This window comes from Macaca nemestrina, chromosome 1 (genome assembly GCF_043159975.1).
Source record: "Macaca nemestrina isolate mMacNem1 chromosome 1, mMacNem.hap1, whole genome shotgun sequence".
NCBI classification, from domain to species: Eukaryota; Metazoa; Chordata; class Mammalia; order Primates; family Cercopithecidae; genus Macaca; species Macaca nemestrina.
In genome coordinates, this window is record NC_092125.1 from 2378529 (window position 1) to 2400515 (window position 21987).

The window sequence follows — 21987 nt, forward strand, 5'->3', positions numbered from 1 at the left end:
GAAGCATTGTCAAATATAAAATGGTGTTTGGCTTTCTGTGGTCTAAAAACTAATGAAAATAGGTGCTAAAGAGAATTCAGAAGGAAATTGGATATTGCCAGACCAGAGAGAAATGTTATCCAAACCCCTTATGAGAGGAATCTTGCTCCAGCTGTACCGAGGGACCACTGGGGGCCCCAAGCCCTGTGTGGCGCAGTCCTCGGAGTTTATGGGTGCATAGGAATTTACACCCTGGCCAAACGGGTTACAGACAATTGCTCAGTATGTAAGAAAACCAATCAACAAACTATAAAAGGATTACCCCTTGGGGGAAGCAGTCCAGGCTTAAGGCCATTCCACAGTATCCAGATTCATTACACAGAGATGCCTCCAATTGGTGGTCTAAAGTATCTATTAGTAACAGCAGATCACCTTACTCATTGGGTAGAAACTACTCCCTTCTCAAGTACAACTGCTAGAAATGTAGTCAAGGCATTAGTTGAAAATCTTATACCCAGGTTTAGACTAACAGAAAGCATTGATTCAGATAATAGGACTCATTTCACTGTACATGTCATGAAGAAATTAGCCCAGGTACTGGAGTAATTTCGTGGGAATATCATACTCCCTGGCACCCACCTTCATCAGGAAGAGTGGAAAGAAAAAAACCAAACTCTAAAAAAAGCCACCTAACCAAATTAGTCTTAGAGACTCGGGTGCCATGGACTAGCTGCCTTCCCACTGCCCTGCTGAGAATCCGAACTGCCCCTGGGAAAGATGTTGGCTTATCCCCTTATGAAGTGCTGTATAGGTTGCCCTGTTTGCCCTCCACTGCTGACATGCCCACAGTCAAAACAAAAGATCAGTTCCTCAGAAATTACACATTGGGTTTATCTTCCACTTTCTCTTCCCTCAGAACTACAGGTCTTTTAGCACAGGTACCACCCCTAGAGTTTCCAGTACACCAACATCAGTATGAGGACCATGTCCTCGTCAAAAGCTGAAGGGAAGGAAAACTCGAACCAGCTTGGGAAGGACCCTACCTAGTGCTTCTCACCACGGAGACCGCAGTTCAAACGGCAGAAAGAGAACTCATCACACCTGGGTCAGAGGAGCACCACCGCTCCCGAATCATGGACAGCTATTCCAGGGCCAACTCCAACCAAGCGAAAGCGAAAGCGAAAACGGGTTTGAACCTCTTACCTTGCATCTCTTTCTTCTCCCCTTCTACTGCTAGTCCTCTCGTTATTAGTGTGACCAGGTCAAGTTCACCCCAAACCACTACTTTTGATGCTTGCCTTCTGATGCCCTGTGAAGATGTGTCAAACCAGAGGCAACTCTCCACTTCAGAAAAGTATCTTTATCCTTCTTCCTAGCACTCCTCAGACTGGAAATCTGTTAACTGAGATCAGTTAGTTTGGGCGGGCGTTGACGAAGAGTCCAGTATGAACTGGGAATCTTGTCCTCCTAGAGCAGAGCTTCTCTGCCGAAATGCGTCCAACGCGCTATAAAAGACCAAAGAGCAAGGATGGACGGCCCCAACTAGTACTTGATGTTTCTTAAAACCATATATTCATTTTACTGAAGGAGTCTCCCCTCCCCATTGTTAGCTGAGCCAATGTAATCCAGCACAGATTACCACCTCTGCGCCCCAGAGTTCTTCCCCTTCATTGGCCGTTTCTATGGTGTAGGAGAAGTCTCAGGGAAGGACCCCATAGGATCTTTTGAAATGCGCTTCATTGCCTCCTCACATCCTGCACCTCCTTCTCCCTCTCCTAAATTCTCTGCTAACGAAACCTTCTCTCGTTATATACCCAATGATAAAACCTAAGTAGATGTTGTAGAGGTTAAAGATTTAAAACAAACTATAGCAATTGAAACAGGGTATCTGGACGCAAATGCTTGGCTGGAGTGGATTAAATATTCTGTTGGCAAGCTAAACAAAAGCAACTGTTATGCTTGTGCAACAGTCAGGCTAGATACCCAAATTGTCCCCTTTCCACTTGGGTGGTCCTCTCACAACCGGGCGTGAGCTGTACAGTAGCTCTCTTCCAGAACCTCACAGCCCGAGGCGGTGAGTCATGCAAGACTCTTTCATTGCTGTTCCCTGAGGTCAAGAGCCCTGTGGGCAGCCCCCGAGGGCCATCTGGCCTCCAGCCCGATATTAACTTCACCTCGTGCCTTTCACGGCAGAGGGAAAAGTTAGCATTCCCTGGAGACTTTAGGGGGTGCAGCGAAACCAAGACTCTTCAAGAGCTTGCCAACCAGTCTGCCCTTGTTCATCCCCGAGCAGGTGTATGGCAGTACCGCGGGGGATACTGCTGGGTACTCTGCAAGTCATTAGAGCAGCACTTGTGCTCTAGTCCAGCTGGCCATCCCTTTCACCCTAGCATTCCGTCAACACGATCAAAAAGAAATCATGAAAGAAGTGCCCCACATGGGTCCTTTGACCCTCATGTTTTATATAAATGCTATTGGAGTTCCATGAGGAGAACCAGATGAATTTAAAGCCCGAGCTCAAATAGCTGCAGGATTTAAGTCAATATTTTCATGGGTGACAATTAATAAAAACGAAGACTGGATAAATTACATCTATGATAATCAGCAGTGGTTTATTAATTACACCAGGGATACTGTCAAAGGGACAGCAGAACACTTGGGGCCCACTGGCCAGATGGCCTGGGAAAACAGAATGGCCCTAGATATGATAGTAGCCGAAAAAGGCGGTGTTTGTGTTACGATAAAACTCAGTGTTGTACCTTTATCCCAAACAACACTGCCCCCACTGGGAGCATAACGAGGGCCTTATGAAGACTCACCGCTTTATCCAATGAACTAGCTAAAATGCTGGAGTCGATAACCCTTTATCAGGGTGGTTAGAAAGGTGGTTTGGTAAATGGAAAGAACTCACAGCCTCAATTCTCACTTCTCTTGCAGCTGTAATAGGTATACTCATTCTTGTTGGGTGCTGTGTCATACCGTGCATCCATGGGCTGGTACAAAGACTTATAGATGCAGCACTTACTAAAACCTCCCATAGCTCTCCTCCATCTTATTCAGATCAGCCTTTTCTTTTAAAGCACAGAGTCGAGCAGCAAAGCCAAGACACGTTTAAAAAGTTTGAAGAGGAAATAATATGAAAATTGAAAGGAGGGAAATTGTAGGATAGAATAAATTCCTCTTCAAAGGTTTCAGCCTGTAAATTGTTAAGTACAACGAGTTCTGAGATCCTCTCCAAGAACCAATGAATCCGTATGTTCCACTCCCGTTCTTTGTTCTTTAAAGTTTAACTTTCTTGTTCTTTACGTCTCCTTGTCCCTAGTTTCAGTAAACAACCTCCTCCTAGCCTCTATCACCTGCTCTGACCTTAGTCACCCTTGGTCACCTGCTCTGTTCTTAGTCATCCTGAGCCACCTGTTCCATAACTGCTCGTACCCCTGCTCTCTTTAAAAGAGCCAATCAGAATTAGCTTAGACTGTGCAGCCCAACCCTAGCCAATATCGGAATGACACAGCAGTAGGGGCTACCTGTGTCAGGAATAAGAACCCCTTCCCCTCCCCTGTTTAGGTGTGCTCTCACCATTGCTCCATCCGCAAGATGCACCCTTCTATAGAAGAAAAGTTGCCTTGCTGAGAAAATTTATGTTCGAGCAAAAGAAAATTTATTTCTTTTGCGGCACCAAATATTTATTTCTAACAGCCAGGCTGGTCTCGAACTCCTGACCTCAGGTGACCCACCTGCCTCGGCTCGGCCTCTCAAAGTGCTGGGATTACAGGTGTGAGCCACCAGGTCCAGCCTAACTTTCTTAATTAACTGAAACCTGTCTCCAGATTTTCTGGGTTCACACTCTATTACCCCAGGTCACATTGACTGGCTTAAGAACAAGCAAAATGACTAATCTTCTCTATTGTTTGACATATAAACTGGGCAGCTCTTCCCAAGAAATCATGAACCTTTATGACAAAGTATACCTGAGGATGCCAGTACTTCCCTGCTCCATCCAGAGCCTACACAAAGAAAAGTAGCAGAAACGAAAGAGACAAAAAAGGAGAAACAAGAGGGGAAAAAAAGAGTTCGGACAGTATCATTTGAACATCTAGATCCAGCCATATGATTTACCTTCAGGCATTTGGTTACATGAATCAATAGATTCTTTTTTGTTTTGTTGGTTTAAGCTGGGTTTCTAACATATGCTACCAAGGGCCCCAAGGATGCACTTCTCATTCCTGTTTCTGAGCCTTTGTTCCAGTTGCTGCCTTTCACCTGCCAAATGCTATTCACTTTTCAAAGCTAGTTTCAATAAGGCCTCTATGGAGCATTCCCAAATTACTCCCACTATCACTTATTTTTATTTTTGACACAGCCTCTTGCTCTGCTGCCCAGGCAAGGGTGCAGTGGCGTCATCTCGGCTCACTGCAACCTCTGCCTCCCAGGTTCAAGCAATTCTCCTGTCTCCATAACCTGAGTAGCTGGGATTATAAGCATACGCCACCAGGCCTGGCTAATTTTTCTATTTTTAGTAGAGACGGGGTTTCACCATATTGGCCAGGCTGGTCTCAAACTCCTGACCTCAGTGATCCACCTGCCTCGGCCTCCCAAAGTGCTGGGATTACAGGCGTGAGCCACTGCGCCTAGCCATTTATTTTTATTCTTATAAGGGAGGAGAACACCCCTAATATTGTCTTATGCCAAATTTCTGCCTCCAAAGAAAGAAGGAGTAAAAACTAAAAGGCAGAAATGAAATCCACAGGCAGACAGCCCGGCCGGCACCCTGGGCCTGGTTAAAGATCGACCCCTGATCTAACCGGTTATGTTATCTACAGATTCCAGACATTGTATGGACAAGCATTGTGAAAGTCCCTATCCTGTCCTGTTCTGTTCTGATCACCGGTGCATGCAGCCCCCAGTCACGTAACCCCTGCTTGCTCAATCAATCACGACCCTCTCACGCGGACCCCCTTAGAGTTGTGAGCCCTTAAAAGGGACAGGAATTGCTCACTCGGGGAGCTCGGTTGTTGGAGATGTGAGTGTGAGTCTTGCCAAAGCTCCTGGCCAAATAAAGCCCTTCCTTCTTTTTTTTTTTTTTTTTTTTTTTTTTTCTTTTTTTGAGATGGAGTCTTGCTCTGTCACCCAGGTTGGAGTGCAGTGGCACAATCTCGGCTCACTGCAAGCTCCGCCTCCTGGGTTCAAGCAATTCTCCTGCCTCAGCCTCCCGAGTAGTTGGGACTACAGGCTCCCACCACCTCGCCCAGCTAATTTTTTGTAATTTTAGTAGAGATGGGGTTTCACCGTGTTAGCCAGGATGGTCTCAACCTCCTGACCTTATGATCCACCCGCCTCAGCCTCACAAAGTCCTGGGATTATAGTTGTGAGCCAGCATGCCCAGCCAGCCCTTCCTTCTTTAACTCGGTGTCTGAGGGGTTTTTTCTGCGGCTTGTCCTGCTACACTTATACTCTACTAAAGAGTCTGTGTAACCACAAGTAGTAGCATATTTTACATAGCTCTTTATGTTAATCTGAACCCACAATCTAGACGAAGACAGTCATTCCTCTTATTAAACACATTCCGCACCACTCCACCTTTGTCTTTGATTCACTATTTCCTCTTCCTTCACATCTCCACAGCACCAGCCCTTGAAATTCAGTCTATATCCCAGCTTCTCCAGAAAGTTCTTGATCTCTGGACTCTTAGTTAGATATATTCACCATACTCAGAATCCTACAGTATTTCATCTGATCTCTTCAATAACAAACATTTTTTTCTTTCTTGCCAAACTAAATTATTACACTTTAAAGGTAGGGTTTGTATCTTATTCATTTACATGCCATTTTCTCCTGCACAGTTACTGTATGCATTTGCACTACTATACAATATTTGTTGAATGAATATAATTTAGAACAAATACTTTGGAAGCCACAGTGCAGACCTAGAACTGGGTTAGGCACTATCGGCAATAAAAGTCTTGTCATAAAACATGGTCCTTTCCCAGAAATGCAACTGTCTTATGTTCCCGACGTCAATGTCTTCTGTTACCAAATACACTGTAAATTCAGTGAGACTAGATTTACCTCATATACCTCTTTTTGGTCATGACAGTACCTAAGTTATGCTCAGGATAAAAACTATGCTGACTTGCACTAAGGTGAAAATTTTCCTAGCCAACATTTACTGTGCACCAATGATAAAGGCTTTAGTGTTGAGATCATGATAATTCATTCTAATACAATGAACACTGCAGTTGTTTTTAGAAGAAATTATATTTTAGGGGCCCGGCGCAGTGGCTCATGCCTGTAATCCCAGCACTTTGGGAGGCCAGGGTGGACAGATCACTTGAGGCCAGGAGTTCTAGACCAGCCTGGCCAACATAGCAAAATACCAACTCTCATGAAAAAGAAAAAAAACAAAAATTAGCCAGGTGTGGCGGCACATGCCTGTAATCCCAGGTACTCAGGTGGCTGAGGCAGGAAAATCACTTAAATCTGGGAGGCCGAGATTGAATGAGCCAAGATCACACCACTGCACTCCAGTCTGGGCAACAGAGTGAGACTCTGTCTCAAAAAAATAAAATAAAATAGCAGGGCACAGTGGCTCACGCCTGTAATCCCAGCACTTTGGGAGGCTGAGGTAGGCGGATCACCTAAGGTCAAGAGTTCCAGACCAGCCTGACCAAAACCCGTCTCTACCAAAAATACAAAAAAATTAGCCAGGCATGGTGGTGTGCGCCTATAAGGCTGACGCAGGAGAATCACTTGAACCCAGGAGGCAGAGGTTGCGGTGAGCTGAGATTGCGCCATTGCACTCCAGCCTGGGCGACAAGAGCATAACTCCATCTCAAAAATAAATAAATAAAATAAAATAAAAAGAAAATAATGTATATTTCAAGTCAAAGTAATCTTGGTATCTTTAAAAAATTAAACATGGTGACTTTCACACATTAAATATTACACATACATAAAAAGTTAGTCTAAATATGTTTTAAGACACATGTGTCATTTCCAAAATATTTTTAATATTAACTTGAAACAACACAAGACAAACAGAAAACCAACCTCAGGGCCTGAATGTATAGTCAGGAAACTTTCCACAGCAGTCAAAGTACCTAAAAGAGCAGGAGAATGGTAAAAAGCAAAATAAAATCTAAATTATTTAGGACAAGTAATAATAAACAATGCCTATTCACTTAGAGACTAGCTTTTCTAAGCCTACAGCTGACATAGAAAATCTGTACAGATAACAGTTTTATTATGTTTTTGTACACAGACTTAAGAAGTAGTTATGGCCAGGTAAACCATCAGAAAGACTAGACTAGCATAAACTCTATTCGCTAGTACTGACAAAATCTTTTCTAGTATTTAAAAACTGATGACAGTAAGAATCACCCCCAATAAGGCAACAATTGAACTCACTCGAATCCTGGCGGCACAGGCCTATAATCCCAGCGTTTCGGCTTGAATGCTGGTGGCACAGGCCTATAATCCCAGCATTTTGGGAGGTCAAGGCAGGAGGTCACTTTCTTTCTTTCTTTCTCTTTTTTTTTCTTTTGAGACGGAGTCTGTCACCCAGGCTGAAGTGCAGTGCAGTGGCGCGATCTCGGCTCACTGCAAACTCTGCCTCCTGGGTTCAAGCGATTCTCCTGCCTCAGCCCCCTGAGTAGCTGGGATTACATTTTTAGTAGAGACAGGGTTTCACCATATTGGCCAGGCTGGTCTCGATTTCCGGACCTTGTGATCTGCCCACCTCGGCCTCCCAAAGTGCTGGGATTTCTGGCCCCCATCTTTTTTAGAAAAATTAGCCAGCTGCAGTGGCATGTATCTGTAGTCCTAGGGACTACTACTACTACCGTACTAGGGAGGCTGGGGTAAGAGGACTGCTTGAGCCCAGGAGTTCAAGGCTGCAGTGAGCTATGATCGCGCCACTGCACTCCAGCCTAGCCTAGGCAACAGAACAAGAGCTTGTCAAAAAAAAAAAAGAAAGAAGAAGAAAGAAGTTAGATCCATGGGAATTATTCTGCTTTAAAATATGACAGCTTTCAAGAGGCTTATTAACAATGGGTTACAATGAATGTACACAAAAACTATCAAAACACCCTTTGTGATAGCTTATAAAACACTAAGACTACTAAAATGAAACAAAAATAAGTATAAAATAAAAATTGGAAACCAAGCTAGGAAAAAGCAGACATCAAGTATATTAACCATGAAGACTAATATGCAGGCATAGTGGTTAAGCATTTAATTAATTATTGAGTTTCTCAAGAACAATGAGGCAAAAGAAAAATATAATGGCTGGCTAATTCTCAAAATCTGATAAATGAAATATATTCATTCCTTAAGTGACAATGTTCCTGCTTTTAATTCTAAGAGAAAATTAAAACATGGGGCCTTACAAAGTTGACACCAAGCAAAATAATAAATAACCACATAATCAACAAAGCTGTTACAGCAGAAGAGAACTATAGCCAGGTAAACGTTATTAGTCTGGCCACAGACAAAAATAAAAAACAGATTCATTCAAATATAACTCACTAGAGGCGATTCCAATGGTTACTAAAAGAATGTGGCCTGGGTATGTGGCTCTGTGATCTAACCCCATCCACAGAACACCTAAAGCGTAATCTAATAAAAGTGGACCACCTGCATCAACGATCAGCTGGCTGACTTCTAGCGTTCAGTATCCGGAAAAAATGTTTACACAAACCTTAAACTAATATTTCTCCCTTACGAAGGAAAAAGTCTTATTCAAATAAAAGCAGAGAACAACCTCAAGAAACAGGATTATCGTGAAGAAAACTAAACTTCACAGACTTTAAAGAATTATTTTAATAAATGGAGACATATTAGGTCTAAGGATTGGAACACTGAATATTTTGAAGATGTTCAATTCACATTTCCCTTTTTAATTGGAATGGTTCTAGTGTTTAACTATTCATTACGTATGATACAGGCTACTGCCTTCTGACATTCATTCATTCATTCGTTTATTTGAGACGGAGTCTTGCTCTGTCGCCCAGGTTGGAGTGCAGTGGGGTCATCTCGGCTCACTGCAACCTCCGCCTCCCGGGTTCAAGCGATTCTCCTGCCTCAGCCTCCCGAGTAGCTGGGACTACAGGCGCCTGCCACCACGTCCTGCTAATTTTTTTTTTTTTTTTTTGCATTTTTAGTAGAGACAGTATTTCACCATGTTGGCCAGGCTGGTGATCCAACCGCCTTGGCCTCCCAAAGTGCTGGGATTACAGGCGTGAGCCACCATGCCCAGCCCTGAAATTTATTACGTAAGAAACTATTCTATTCCTAAAAATGTAAAATCACTAAATGGTGTGAATTCTCAATTTTCAAATCATTTTTTGAGATGGGCACATAGCTGCTCACCTCTGATATGATTATATAACTTCCTAATGCTAAACCTTGGTCTCAATATATTGTTCTTCTAAAATGCCACTGGATGAGCTGGGCATGGTGCCTCATGTCTGTAAATCCCAGCACTCTGCCAGGCCAAGGTGGGAGGATCACCTGAGGCCAGGAGTTCAAGACTAGCTTGGGCAACATAGTGAGACCCCATCTCTACAAAAATTTTATAAAATTAGTTGGGTATGGTGGCATAAGCCTGCAGTCCTAGCTACTTAGGAGGTTGTGGAGGGAGCACTGCCTGAGTCCAGGCGTTTGTTACAGTGAGCTATGGCACAGCAAGATCCTGTCTCTTAAAAAACTTTTTAAATGACACTGGATTTATTAAAATTGTATATAGTATTTTCTTTTTACTTCTAATTTCACAAGCAAGCAAGATCTGTAGTTTGTGTGTGTGTGTGCTATCTTTGTTGGACTTTGGTTTCACAGTTATGCTTTTTAATATATGCTGGAACATTTTCCAATTTTTTAAGTCTAGAACACTTTATATGGCACCGAAGTTACCTGTTTCAGGTTTGTTTTTTGTTTTGTTGTTGTTGTTTTGTTTTGTTTTTTACTTTTTTTCTAAGAGACAAGGTGTCACTCTGTAACCCAGGCTAGAGTGCAGTGGTGCAATCACAGCTTACTATAGCCTCAAACTCCCGGGCTCAAGTGATCCTCCTACCTTAGCCTCCTGAGGAGCTAGGACTGACTACGGGTGTGTACCACCACATCTGGCTAATTTTTTATTTTATTTTTTAGAGATGAGTCTTGCTATGTTGCCCAGGCTGGTCCTGAACTCTTCGCCTCGAGAGATCCTGCTGCCTCAACCTCCCGAGTAGCTAAGACTTGGGAGCAAGCCACCACAGCCTGCTCAGGGAATTTTCTAAACCAGACACTCTTTTTTTTTTTTTTTTTTTTTTTGAGACGGAGTCTCGCTGTGTGGCCCAGGCTAGAGTGCAGTGGCCCGATCTCGGCTCACTGCAAGCTCCACCTCCCGGGTTCGCCATTCTCCCGCCTCAGCCTCCGAGTAGCTGGGACTACAGGCGCCCGCCACCACGCCCGGCTAGTTTTTTGTATTTTTTTTAGTAGAGACGGGGTTTCACCGTGTTAGCCAGGATGGTCTCGATCTCCTGACCTCGTGATCCACCCGCCTCGGCCTCCCAAAGTGCTGGGATTACGCGACACTCTTAAATATGTAAAACATTAGTAACTTCAAATGTTTTATTGTAATATTCATTATTTTATCCATTATTAAATAACTGTCTCCAATTCTGTGTTCAATACTTTCTAGCTTTGATGGTTAAAAATTTAAAACCTTTTTAAACTATAATATGCAAATTATGCTTTAAAATGTGCTGATTCCTAAACAAAGCAAGCTTGAATTTATAATGGTTGCCAAAGGTGTTTTCCAGAAATTTGACAGCTCAAACCATACTGAGACAATAATATATCACTGTAAAATACAGTATTATCCATGTCTCAACAATAGTCTCAATAGCATTTTATTAAAAGTGCAGCTATATTAAAAACAAAACGCGTGTTTTCATATTACCCATTTATGGCTATGTTTCTTTTTTCAACTAGATTTTAGTTCACCACAGTTACAAACATGAAGCCCTTGCACCGTACTGTTAAGTTCCATGATTGCTTATTGATCAATAATTACCATTCATTTTATTTCTGGTATATATTACTCCCAGATCTGCCGGAATGGAGTCAAAGCCACTGCTTCCAATGATATAAACCCCTTTGTCTGCAGCTTTCTCATGATACTTCAATTGCATTAGTTCCAGAAACTAAAAAATCCAGGATAAGAATTTTAATTAGTTATGCAGAAAGACATAGACCAGTATTAAATAATTTATCTTTAAAAACAAAGCAATCAAACTTTGAAAATGCTAACCAGTGTGGTTCTGCAGCAAAATATTAACTGTCAAAATATTTTTTCACTTATTCAGCAAATACAGCACCTACTGTGTACCAGATGGCATGGAAGATATGCTCACCTGACTTTATGACACTTAGTATTTTTAGAATGACTTTTAAATATAAAAGTAATGCCTATTATAAAAAATTAAATAAAACATAAAAAATAGAAAGTAAAAAAAAATTACCCCAAACGGCATTACCCAGATGAACACTGTCACAGACACAGAGCTCTGCCCACGCACAGACAGAGAGCGGGAAAGGAGATGACGGCAGAGGGCACAGGGGAATAACGTCCGCTCTGCTCTTCCGCCTGTTTTTAGAAATTACTTTTTAAAAACAATGTAAGATTTACAGAAAAATGGAATAGGAGAGAGTTCCCAAGTACCCTGCAGCCCAGTTTTCTCTATTTTTAACATCTTTTACATGAACGGTTGTTACAATTAATGAACCAATACTGACATATGATTTAATTCGCTAAAGTTCACAGTTCATTCTGATTCCCTCAGTTTTTACTGAACCCCTTTTTCTGCTCCAGGATCCCATCCAGGATTACAGTCGGTTGTTATGTCTCCTTCGGCTTCTTTTGGCTGCGACAGTTTCTCACACTTTCCTTGTCTCTGATAACCTTGATGGTTTTGAGGAGTACTGGGCAGGCATTTTGTAGTTCCCCTCTACTGGAATTTGTCTCATGTTTTTCTCATTATTAAACTGGGGTTATGGGTTTTGGAAAGAGACCACAGGGGTAAAGTGCTATTCATTTCATATCATATCATATCATATATCATATCATATCCTATCAGGACTACGCACTGTCAACATGATTTACCAGGGTTCGTCAGGTTTCTCCACTGTCAATTTATGCTCCCTCTTCCAGAGGGTGACACACATACACAATCACACCTGTTCAGGCACATACACAGACACAAACACACACCACATACACACACACTCATTCATGCACATACACAAACACGAACACAATCACACACACATTTGCTCATGCACACACAAACACACGTTAACAGTCACACTAACACAGTTACACTCACACATACACACAAACACATTAACCCAGTCACACACACAGCTGCTTGCACATCAATGTGGAGAAGTTACATAAATTATGTGGAATTCTTCCACACAGAAGATTTGTCTCTTCTCATCCCCTGCCCTTTTTGTTTTGTTTTGTTTTGAGACGGAGTCTCGCACTGTTGCCTGGGCTGGAGTGCAGTGGCGTGATCTCGGCTCACTGCAACCTCCACCTCCCAGGTTCAAGCGATTCTGCTGCCTCAGGTTCCCGAGTAGCTGGGATTATAGGCATCTGCCACCACACCCAGCTAATTTTGTATTTTTAGTGGAGACAGGGTTTCTCCGTGTTGGTCAGGCTGGTCTCAAACTCCTGACCTCAGGTGATCCACCTGCTTCGGCCTCCCAAAGTGCTGAGATTACATCCCCTGCCCATTTTAAAAATAAATTGTCTTTATTATTGACTTGTAAAAATTCTTTATATATTCTGGGTTTTTTTTGTTTTTTTGTTTGAGATGGAGTCCCACTCTGTTGCCAGGCTGGAGTGCAGTGGCATGATCTTGGCTCACTGCAACCTCTGCCTCCCAGGTTGAAGTGATTCTCTTGCCTCAGCCTCCCGAGTAGCTGGGACTACAGGCGTGCGTCACCATGCCCAGATAATTTTTGTATTTTTAGTAGAGATGGGGTTTCACCATGCTGGCCAGGATGGTCTCGATCTCTTGACCTCGTGATCTGCCCGCCTCGGCCTCCCAAAGCACTGGGATTACAGGCGTGAGCCACCTAGTCCGGCCCTCTGGTTCTTTATTAGGTTTCTTGTTGTTGTTTTGAGACAGGATCTCACTCCGTTGCCCAGGCTGGAGTGCAGTGGCTCAATCTTGGCTCACTGCAGCCTCCACCTCCCGGGTTCAAGTGATTCTCATGCCTCAGCCTTCTGAGTAGCTGGGATTGCAGACATGCACCACCACACCTGGCTGAGTTTTGTACTTTTAGTAGAGAAGGGGTTTCGCCATGTGGCCAGGCTGGCCTCAAACTCTTGGCCTCAAGTGATCCACCCACTTTGGCTTCCCAGAGTGCTGGGATTACAGGCATGAGCCAACGTGCCCAACCCCTTATTAGGTTTTGATATTATGGCTGGGCACAGTGGCTCATACCTGTAATCCCAGCATTCTAGGAGGCCGATGTGGGTGGATCACTTGAGGCCAGGAGTTCGAGACCAGCCTGGCCAACAAGGTAAAACCCTGTCTACTAAAAATACAAAAATTAGTCAGGTGTAGTGGTGTGCACCTGTACCCCCAGCTACTCAGGAGGGTGAGGCGGGAGAATCGCTTGAACCCAGGTGGCAGAGGTTACAGTAAGCCAAGATCGTACGACTGCACTCCAGCCTGGGCGACAGAGAGAGACCTGTATCAAAAAAAAAAAACAAACCCAAGAGATTTGATATTACTTTTAGGATCGTTTATAGATGACTTAAAAGGTTTTCACCATGCTCTGGGTTATTTTAAATAACACGGGAATTGTTTTTTGTTTCTGTTTTGTGTTTTTGAAGACAGGGTCTCACTACGTTGCCCAGGCTGGAGTATAGTGGCGTGATCATAGCTCACTGCAGTCTTGACCTCCCAGGCTCCAGTGATCTTCCTGTCTCAGTCTCCTGAGTAGGTGGGACCACAGGTGTGTGCCACCAACTCCTGGCTAATTTTTTAACTCATGGGCTCAAGTCATCCTCCCAAAGTGCTGGGATAACAGGCGTGCGCCCCCTCACCTGGCCTTTTTCAAAGTGCTGGGATAACAGGCGTGCGCCCCCTCACCTGGCTTTTTTCAAAGTGCTGGGATAACAGGCGTGCGCCCCCTCACCTGGCTTTTTTCAAAGTGCTGGGATAACAGGCGTGCGCCCCCTCACCTGGCCTTTTTCAAAGTGCTGGGATAACAGGTGTGCGCCCCCTCACCTGGCTTTTTTTTTTTTTAATTTGTTTCCTCCTCCTTCTTGAATCAATTTTGGTAATTTACACTTTCTCAGTATTTTCCAGTATTTTACCAATTGATAAACTGCAAATACATATTAGTATCATATTGGCACACTGATGATGATAACCAGTAGTTACTACAGAGACACATGATGTTACCATTTTAAAGGCTGAAGAAGAGCTTAATGCCTGTTAACACATAACTTCCTGTGGTCAGGCAAACCTCAATTGAAGACCTAGTTCTTCTACTTACTAGATGCATTACTGAGCCAGTTATTTAAGCTTCCTCAGCTTTAATTTCCTCATCTATAAAAAATGGAGGAAGATAACTACTCTATACGTATTTTTTTTTTTTTTTTTTTTTTTTGAGACGGAGTCTGGCTCTGTCGCCCAGGCTGGAGTGCAGTGGCCGGATCTCAGCTCACTGCAAGCTCCGCCTCCCGGGTTTACGCCATTCTCCTGCCTCAGCCTCCCGAGTAGCTGGGACTACAGGCGCCCACCACCGTGCCCGGCTAAGTTTTTTTGGTATTTTTTAGTAGAGACGGGGTTTCACTGTGTCAGCCAGGATGGTCTCGATCTCCTGACCTCGTGATCCGCCCGTCTCGGCCTCCCAAAGTGCTGGGATTACAGGCTTGAGCCACCGCGCCCGGCCTCTATACGTATTTTTTAAAAAGTTACATAAAACACTTAGCACAATGTTGGGCATATGGTAAGCATTCAATAAATGTGAACATTTAAAATCTTTAGGTTGATTTTACACTAGTGAATTTTACCTTTATTTTTATGTAATGTTATAAAGGTAACTGATTTTTTTTTTTTTTTGAGACAGAGTCTCGCTCTGTCGCCCAGGCTGGAGTGCAGTGGCGTGATCTCGGTTCACTGCAAGCTCCGCCTCCCAGGTTCACGCCATTCTCCTGACTCAGCCTCCCAAGTAGCTGGGACTACAGGCGCCTGCCACCCCGCCAGGCTAATTTTTTGTATTTTTAGTAGAGACGGGGTTTCACCGTGTTAGCCAGGATGGTCTCGATTTCCTGACCTCATGATCCACCCGCCTCGGCCTCCCAAAGTGCTGGGATTGCAGGCGTGAGCCGCCGTGCCTGGCCTAAAGGTACCTGGTTTTTAAAAGGGAATTCAAAATTAAAACCTTACAGAAGTGAGATTCTAAGAGTTATGCACAGTTCACTATTTTAATTGATTCAGTTTAAAGCATGAAGTAGTTATCATAAGCACAGACCTAAAAGAAATGATGCTGTAGAGAGGAAAAAAATTCAAGAAAACTGAAGCTAAGACCTTACCATCAGTGCTCTCCTTTGAGCTATCAATGGAATACCATACGCATACCATCTCTGAACGCTAGAGAGGAGCTGTCGGCTTCTCAGTATGTCTGCAAAATTGCACTAAATACTTCCACTTCATGAAACAGAAATGTATGTGTTAATTCTACGTTGTTTCCTTTTCATTTTATATACCTGAGGTTCTCCACTGATGTCGATACAACTGGCTCCATTTTCAATACACGCTTTTATTACAGGTTCTCCATAAAATCGATACTAGGGAAATAAGAAGAAAGAGGTTTATTCTTGCTTGACAAGTTTAACTGAATAAAATGCCATCTAATCCTGGAAGTAAATGGTCCTAGTTATCAAGAAATCATCTGCTAATAAAATAGCCTAAAGATAAATTGAAAAAGTGGCCAGGCACGGTGGCTCACACCTGTAATCCCAGAACTTTGGGAGGCCGAGGCAGGCGGATCACTTGAGGTCAGGAGTTTGAGACCAGCCTGGCCAACATGGTGAAATCCCATCTCGGCTAAAAATACAAAAATTAGCCGGGCATGATGGCGCACACCTGTAATCCCAGCTACTTGGGAGGCTGAGGCAGGAGAATGGTTTGAACCTCGGAGGTGGAGATTACAGTGAGCCAAGATCACGCCACTGCACTCCAGCCTGGGCGACAGAGTGAGACTGTCTCAAAAACAAAAAGATAAATTGAGAAAATAAGATAACTGCACAAAAATACCTCGCACAGTGTGAATACATAAAGGCATGATGGAATTACAGAGGAATGTACGCTTACCTCTACCTGAAGACAAAAGGGAAAGTTTCATACAAGTGATTCCCTTGAGTTGAACCCTAAAGAAAAAATAAAAATTTTCCAGGAAAAAGAAAAATCTGGATACAGGAAAAAGTAAATGCAGAGGTGAAGAAAGAGGAGCTTTTCCTGTTACTTGAAGCAGGAATCAAATACACTGGAGTAGGAAGTGGAAAGAGATTAGTCTGGAAAGGCAGGCTACGGCCACATCAGGAAGGACAACATGTGCTATGCTAACAGGTTTCAACTTTATCCTTTCTAGTTTACTTGGCCTTCCTGGAGAATTTTAAACAGGATTGTGGTATAAGACTTACAGCACAGATGATATACTAAAGATAGACATACAATACTAAAAAGGCGGAAATGACTGGATTTCCAGACTAGCTGGGCTGGACATGGGGGCCAAGAACCCGTGGTACCACTGGCCAAAATTAAAAACAAACAGGAAGAAGAGAGTATGCAAAGGATAAGTTTGATACTGAACAGAGCAGATATTCTGAGCCTATATGACACTAGATTTCTCGTATTATCTGTTACTCAAACTCAAGGAATTAAAATAAAATTTTCATATGTAAAAGCTAATCCATCAGAATTCAGTCCCATTTCCGAAGAAGCACAACAAATCTCTCTCTTTGTGAAGAAGTAGATTTAGAAGCACAAACTCCTCTGCTTTACTCATTCCTGGCAGCAAAAGATGCAGGAAGGAAATCGTTTCTTCCAGCCTTCGAGAAACAAGGGACACTTAAAAGTCAGGGCAATGCAACAACTGACCTTTACAAATAGGTCAGATGGGCTGTCCTCTCACCTAACTCCAAGACCTCACGCCTCTTACTAAGAATGGCGGATCACACTGGAATTACAGGACTGGGAGAAGTATGTGAAATTCGAGTTCCTAGCCTTCCATTAACCACATGAAATGAATGAAGAACTTTACTTCTCAGGCAGTATGGTGTCATGGAACAAAGGATTTCAAGGCAGTGGACCCAAGTTCACACCTGGAATCCATCACCTACTAACTATGTGAATTTATTTATAAATCACTGAAATTGTCGACCAAATGAATAAAATACACACTTTAAACATATTTAAATAGAACTAAAGTTGAGATTAAAACATAAGTTGAAGCTCTATATTCTTTCTGCACCCAGTGGATTATCCTGGTTAATCCTTAGGGTTTGCACACATCCATTTTAAAACTCATTTGGAGCTTTCTCGGCCTGTCTCTGGATATTTCACTCCCAAATTTCTCAAATTGGCCATGAGTCCACCTGCTTTAGAATCACCTGGGTCGCGTGCTGGTCACAGTCCCACTCCAGACCCCCAGAATCAGGCTTTCTGAGGTAGACTCCAGTAACTTGCATTTTAAATAAGCCTCACAGGTGACTCTTGCGTACTTCAAAGATGGAGAATCACTGACTTGGACATTCTCCCAGGAAATCTCACCTACTCTCCCAACTTCAATCAAATCTGTGCCGTGACCTCCAACCTCTACGTCTAGAGTTGCTCACTGAATGGGTTTCCCTCCCTATGTTTTTTGTTAGAAAGGTCAGGACCAGTGACAGCACAGGACATGTGGCGTGAGTCACACATAAAACTAATTTCACTTTGCCTACATTTTCCTTTTATTTTCTCTTCACCCTGACTTTCTCACTTACTTATAAAACATCATATACAAACAATATATTATTTGTATTTTCCGTCTTGATGCAAGGTATCTAGCAGACACCTCAATTTCAACAAGTCTAAAACTGAATTCATCATCTCTCTCTCTAAACCTATTTCTCCTCCTCCACTTTCTAGCACATGCTTCAGTGTGTAGCCTCTAGGCCGGGTGTGGTGGCTCAAACCTGTATCTCAGCACTTTGGGAGGCTGAGGCAGAAGGATCGCTTTGAGACTCTGTCTCTCTAAGAAAAAAAATATGTGTGTGTGTGTGTGTGTGTGTGTGTGTATATATATAAAAAATACGATGCTGAGGACTATATATATGCCATTTATATATTATATATATATCTATAAATATATAATACATATATTATATAATATATATCTATAAACATCTATAATATATTATATTATATATCTATAAATATCTATAATGTGCATTATATCTACATGTAATATAGATATGTAATACATACAAGGACTATATATATATGGCATATATGTATAAACACATGGCCAGGCACAGTGGCTCACGTCTGTAATCCCAACACTTTGGGAGGCCAAGGCGAGTCAATCACTTGAGCTCAGGAGCTAGAGACCAGCCTGGGCCACAGGGCAAAACCCTGTCTCTACAAAAAATACAAAAAGTAGACAGATGTGATGGCCCAAGCCTATAGTCCTAGCTACTTGCAGGGCTGAGGCGGGAAGATCACTTGAGCCCAGGAGGTTGACACAGCAGTGAGCTGTGTTCGTGCCACTGTACTCCAGCCTGGGCAACAAAGTGAGACCCCCATCTCAAAAAAATAAAAATACAAAACAAAGTATAGCCTCTAGTTCAGCCTGCCTGGGTCCCACTTCTAACGTCTTTTTTTTTTTTTTTTTTTTTTTTGAGCCGGAGTCTCGCTCTGTCGCCCAGGCTGGAGTGCAGTGGCACGATCTCGGCTCACTGCAAGCTCCGCCTCCCGGGTTCCCGCCATTCTCCTGCCTCAGCCTCCCGAGTAGCTGGGACTACAGGCGCCGCCACCGCGCCCGGCTAATTTTTTGTATTTTTAGTAGAGACGGGGTTTCACTGTGGTCTCGATCTCCTGACCTTGTGATCCGCCCGCCTCGGCCTCCCAAAGTGCTGGGATTACAGGCTTGAGCCACCGCGCCCGGCCTCTAACGTCTTTCTGATGTGCTCAAATGAGGAAAGACTCTGAGACAAAACTGTGCAAATGGCTGAACAGCAGAGTGGCCTAGAATGTGGGCTTTAAAGTCAGGCCAGACTTACATCCAGGCTCTGCAGCCACTAGCTGTGTGACCTTGGGCAAGTCACTTTACCTAAGCCCCAACCTCTTCAATCAAAGAATGGTGATGAATACCACCACCCACTTCCCTGGGAGTTGTGAGGATGAAATAAGAGAATACAAGGCCGGGCGCGGTGGCTCAAGCCTGTAATCCCAGCACTTTGGGAGGCCGAGACGGGCGGATCATGAGGTCAGGAGATCGAAACCATCCTGGTTAACACGGTGAAACCCCGTCTCTATTAAGAAATACAAAAAACTAGCCGGGCGTGGTGGCGGGCGCCTATAGTCTCAGCTACTTGGGAGGCTGAGGCAGGAGAATGGCGGGAACCCGGGAGGCGGAGCTTGCAGTGAGCTGAGATCCGGCCACTGCACTCCAGCCTGGGGACAGAGCGAGACTCCGTCTCAAAAAAAAAAAAAAAAAAAAAAAGAGAATACAAAGAGCCTGGCGCAGGGCTAGGCACATGGCACTCAGATGTCTTCTTTTTTGTTATTATCAATGGCATTACTCCCCACATAATTCTCAGGTTAAAACCTGGAAGCAGGCTGGGTCATGCCTGTAATCCCAGCACTTTGGGAGGCCGAGGCAGGTGGATCACCTGAGCACAGGAGTTCAAGACCAGCCTGGCCAATTTGGTGAAACCCCGTCTCTACTAAAAATACAAAAATTAGTTGGGTGTGGTGGCGTGAGCCTGTAGTTCCAGCTACTCAGAAGGCTGAGACGGGAGAATTGCTTGAACCCGGGAGGTGGAGGTTGCAGTGAGCCGAGATTGCGCCACTGCACTCCCGCCTGGGTGACAAAGCAAGACCCGTCAAAAAAAAGAAATCTGGAAGAAGTTTCTCATGCTACCTATCCTGGAAGTCACCAAGTTTTATCGATTCAGTCTCCTAAAAATATCTCAAATCAGCCTCCTCTCCCCTACACAATTATATCTTAGTTCAGACCCCATCAACACTCATCTAATTTACGACAAATAGGCCCTAACTGGTTACACGGCAGCCAGCTAGCCCCATCTCCAAATACATAACAAACTGTTATTCTAAAATAAAAATCTGATGTCACCTTTCCTCCTGCCTCACTCCTGTAACATATCCACTCTTAAAACCTGATAGACTGGATTAAGAAAATGTGGCACATAAACACCATGGAATACTATACAGCCATAAAAAAGGATGAGTTGACATCCTTTGCAGGGACATGGATGAAGCTGGAAACCATCATTCTGAGCAAACTATCACGAGGACAGAAAACCAAACACTGCATGTTCTCACTCATAGGTAGGAATTGAACAATGAGAACACATGGACACGGGGTGGGGAACATCACACACCAGGGCCTGTCATGGGGTTGGGGGTGGGGGTAGAGATAGCACTGGAGGAAATACCTAATGTAAGTGACAGGCTGATGGGTGCAGCAGGCCAGCATGGCACATGTATACCTATGTAATGAGCCTGCATGTTGTACACATGTACCCTAGAACTTAAAGTATAATAAAAATAACAAAAACAACCTCTACAATATATAGTACAAAGTCCAAACTTCTTAGCATGTCACAGAAAGTCCTTAGCATCATATCATACCACAGTCCCTTAATTCTCATCTTCCAGCAGTTCTAAATTCCATGTAACTCCCCAAGCATGCTGCTGCTGCTCCACACCCAGTGTGCTTGCTTCCACTGCCTGGGGCATCCTCCCTCCGTTCTGAAAACTCCCAGCTCCTCCAGGCTCTGCCTCACAGCCACAGGCTCGCTCTCAGTCTGCCCATTCCTTACTTTCACTGCATTTTGTCACATCTGGCCCACTTCTTTGAGTAATCTGGAGTTGAGCCTTCTCACTTATTCCTATTTTATGAACTTGAAAGATTTTTCTCCACTTCGTACCCTGTGCTTGTCTGAGATAGGTGAACACAGTCAGAGCAGCAATCCTTCATCTCGGGGAGATCCTTCTCCTGTGAGGCCAATTAGCTTAGAGGTCAGAACTGCAATCCTGCTCTCCATGCTCCATCTTCTTCTGTTTTCTTTTTTGAGCCGGAGTTTCATTCCTGTTGCCCAGGCTGGAGTACAATGGCGTAATCTCGGCTCACTATAACTTCCGCCTCCCGGATTCAAGCGATTCTCTTGCCTCAGCCTCCCGAGTAGCCGGGATTATAGGCACACACCACCATGTCCAGCTAATTTTTTGTATTTTTAGTAGAGGCAGGGTTTCACTATGTTGGCCAGGCTGGTCTCGAACTCCTGACCTCAAGTGATCTGCCCACCTGGGCCTTCCAAAGTGCTGGGATTCCAGGCGTGAGCCACCGCGCCCGGCCCTCAAAGCTCCATCTTCTAACCCAGTGGTCTCCCAAGTAGTCTTCCCCCAAGGGAAGCACAGAATGATCCACTGAGGGTGGAAGTAAATATTAGAACTTTTATATTTCACGTTAATGTTTACAGAAAACACAAAGAAAAACATGACGTTCTATTAACAGTTACCATATGGACTGACTACGAGACATTCCCTGGGCCACGTTAAGTGCTCATGTGTTGAAGGCAGGACACAGCAGGTATCCTGAGGGGGTTGTGGGAGAGTTTCCATCACACAAAGGGGGTCGCAGCACCACTCTGCATTTGGTCATTTTCACTTTACTGCAACCTAATGCCTGAATGAGGATACTGAGGTTCTAAAGCTT

General features: G+C 43.7%; 1 protein-coding gene across 2 annotated transcripts in view; it reads right to left on the reverse strand.

Moving 5' to 3' along the window:
- LOC105474710 (saccharopine dehydrogenase (putative)) overlaps positions 1–21987 on the reverse strand; it is a 55249-nt gene that overhangs the window by 21263 nt on the left and 11999 nt on the right. The window contains exons 3-5 of one of the 2 annotated variants that reach the window (XM_011729533.3): positions 15752–15832; positions 11033–11162; positions 7030–7079 (exon numbers count right to left, since the gene is read on the reverse strand). In XM_011729533.3, the coding sequence (XP_011727835.2) occupies positions 7030–7079; positions 11033–11162; positions 15752–15832 (261 nt within the window). The remainder of the gene's footprint in view (positions 1–7029; positions 7080–11032; positions 11163–15751; positions 15833–21987) is intronic. The other variant, XM_024790628.2, reaches the window with a different exon arrangement.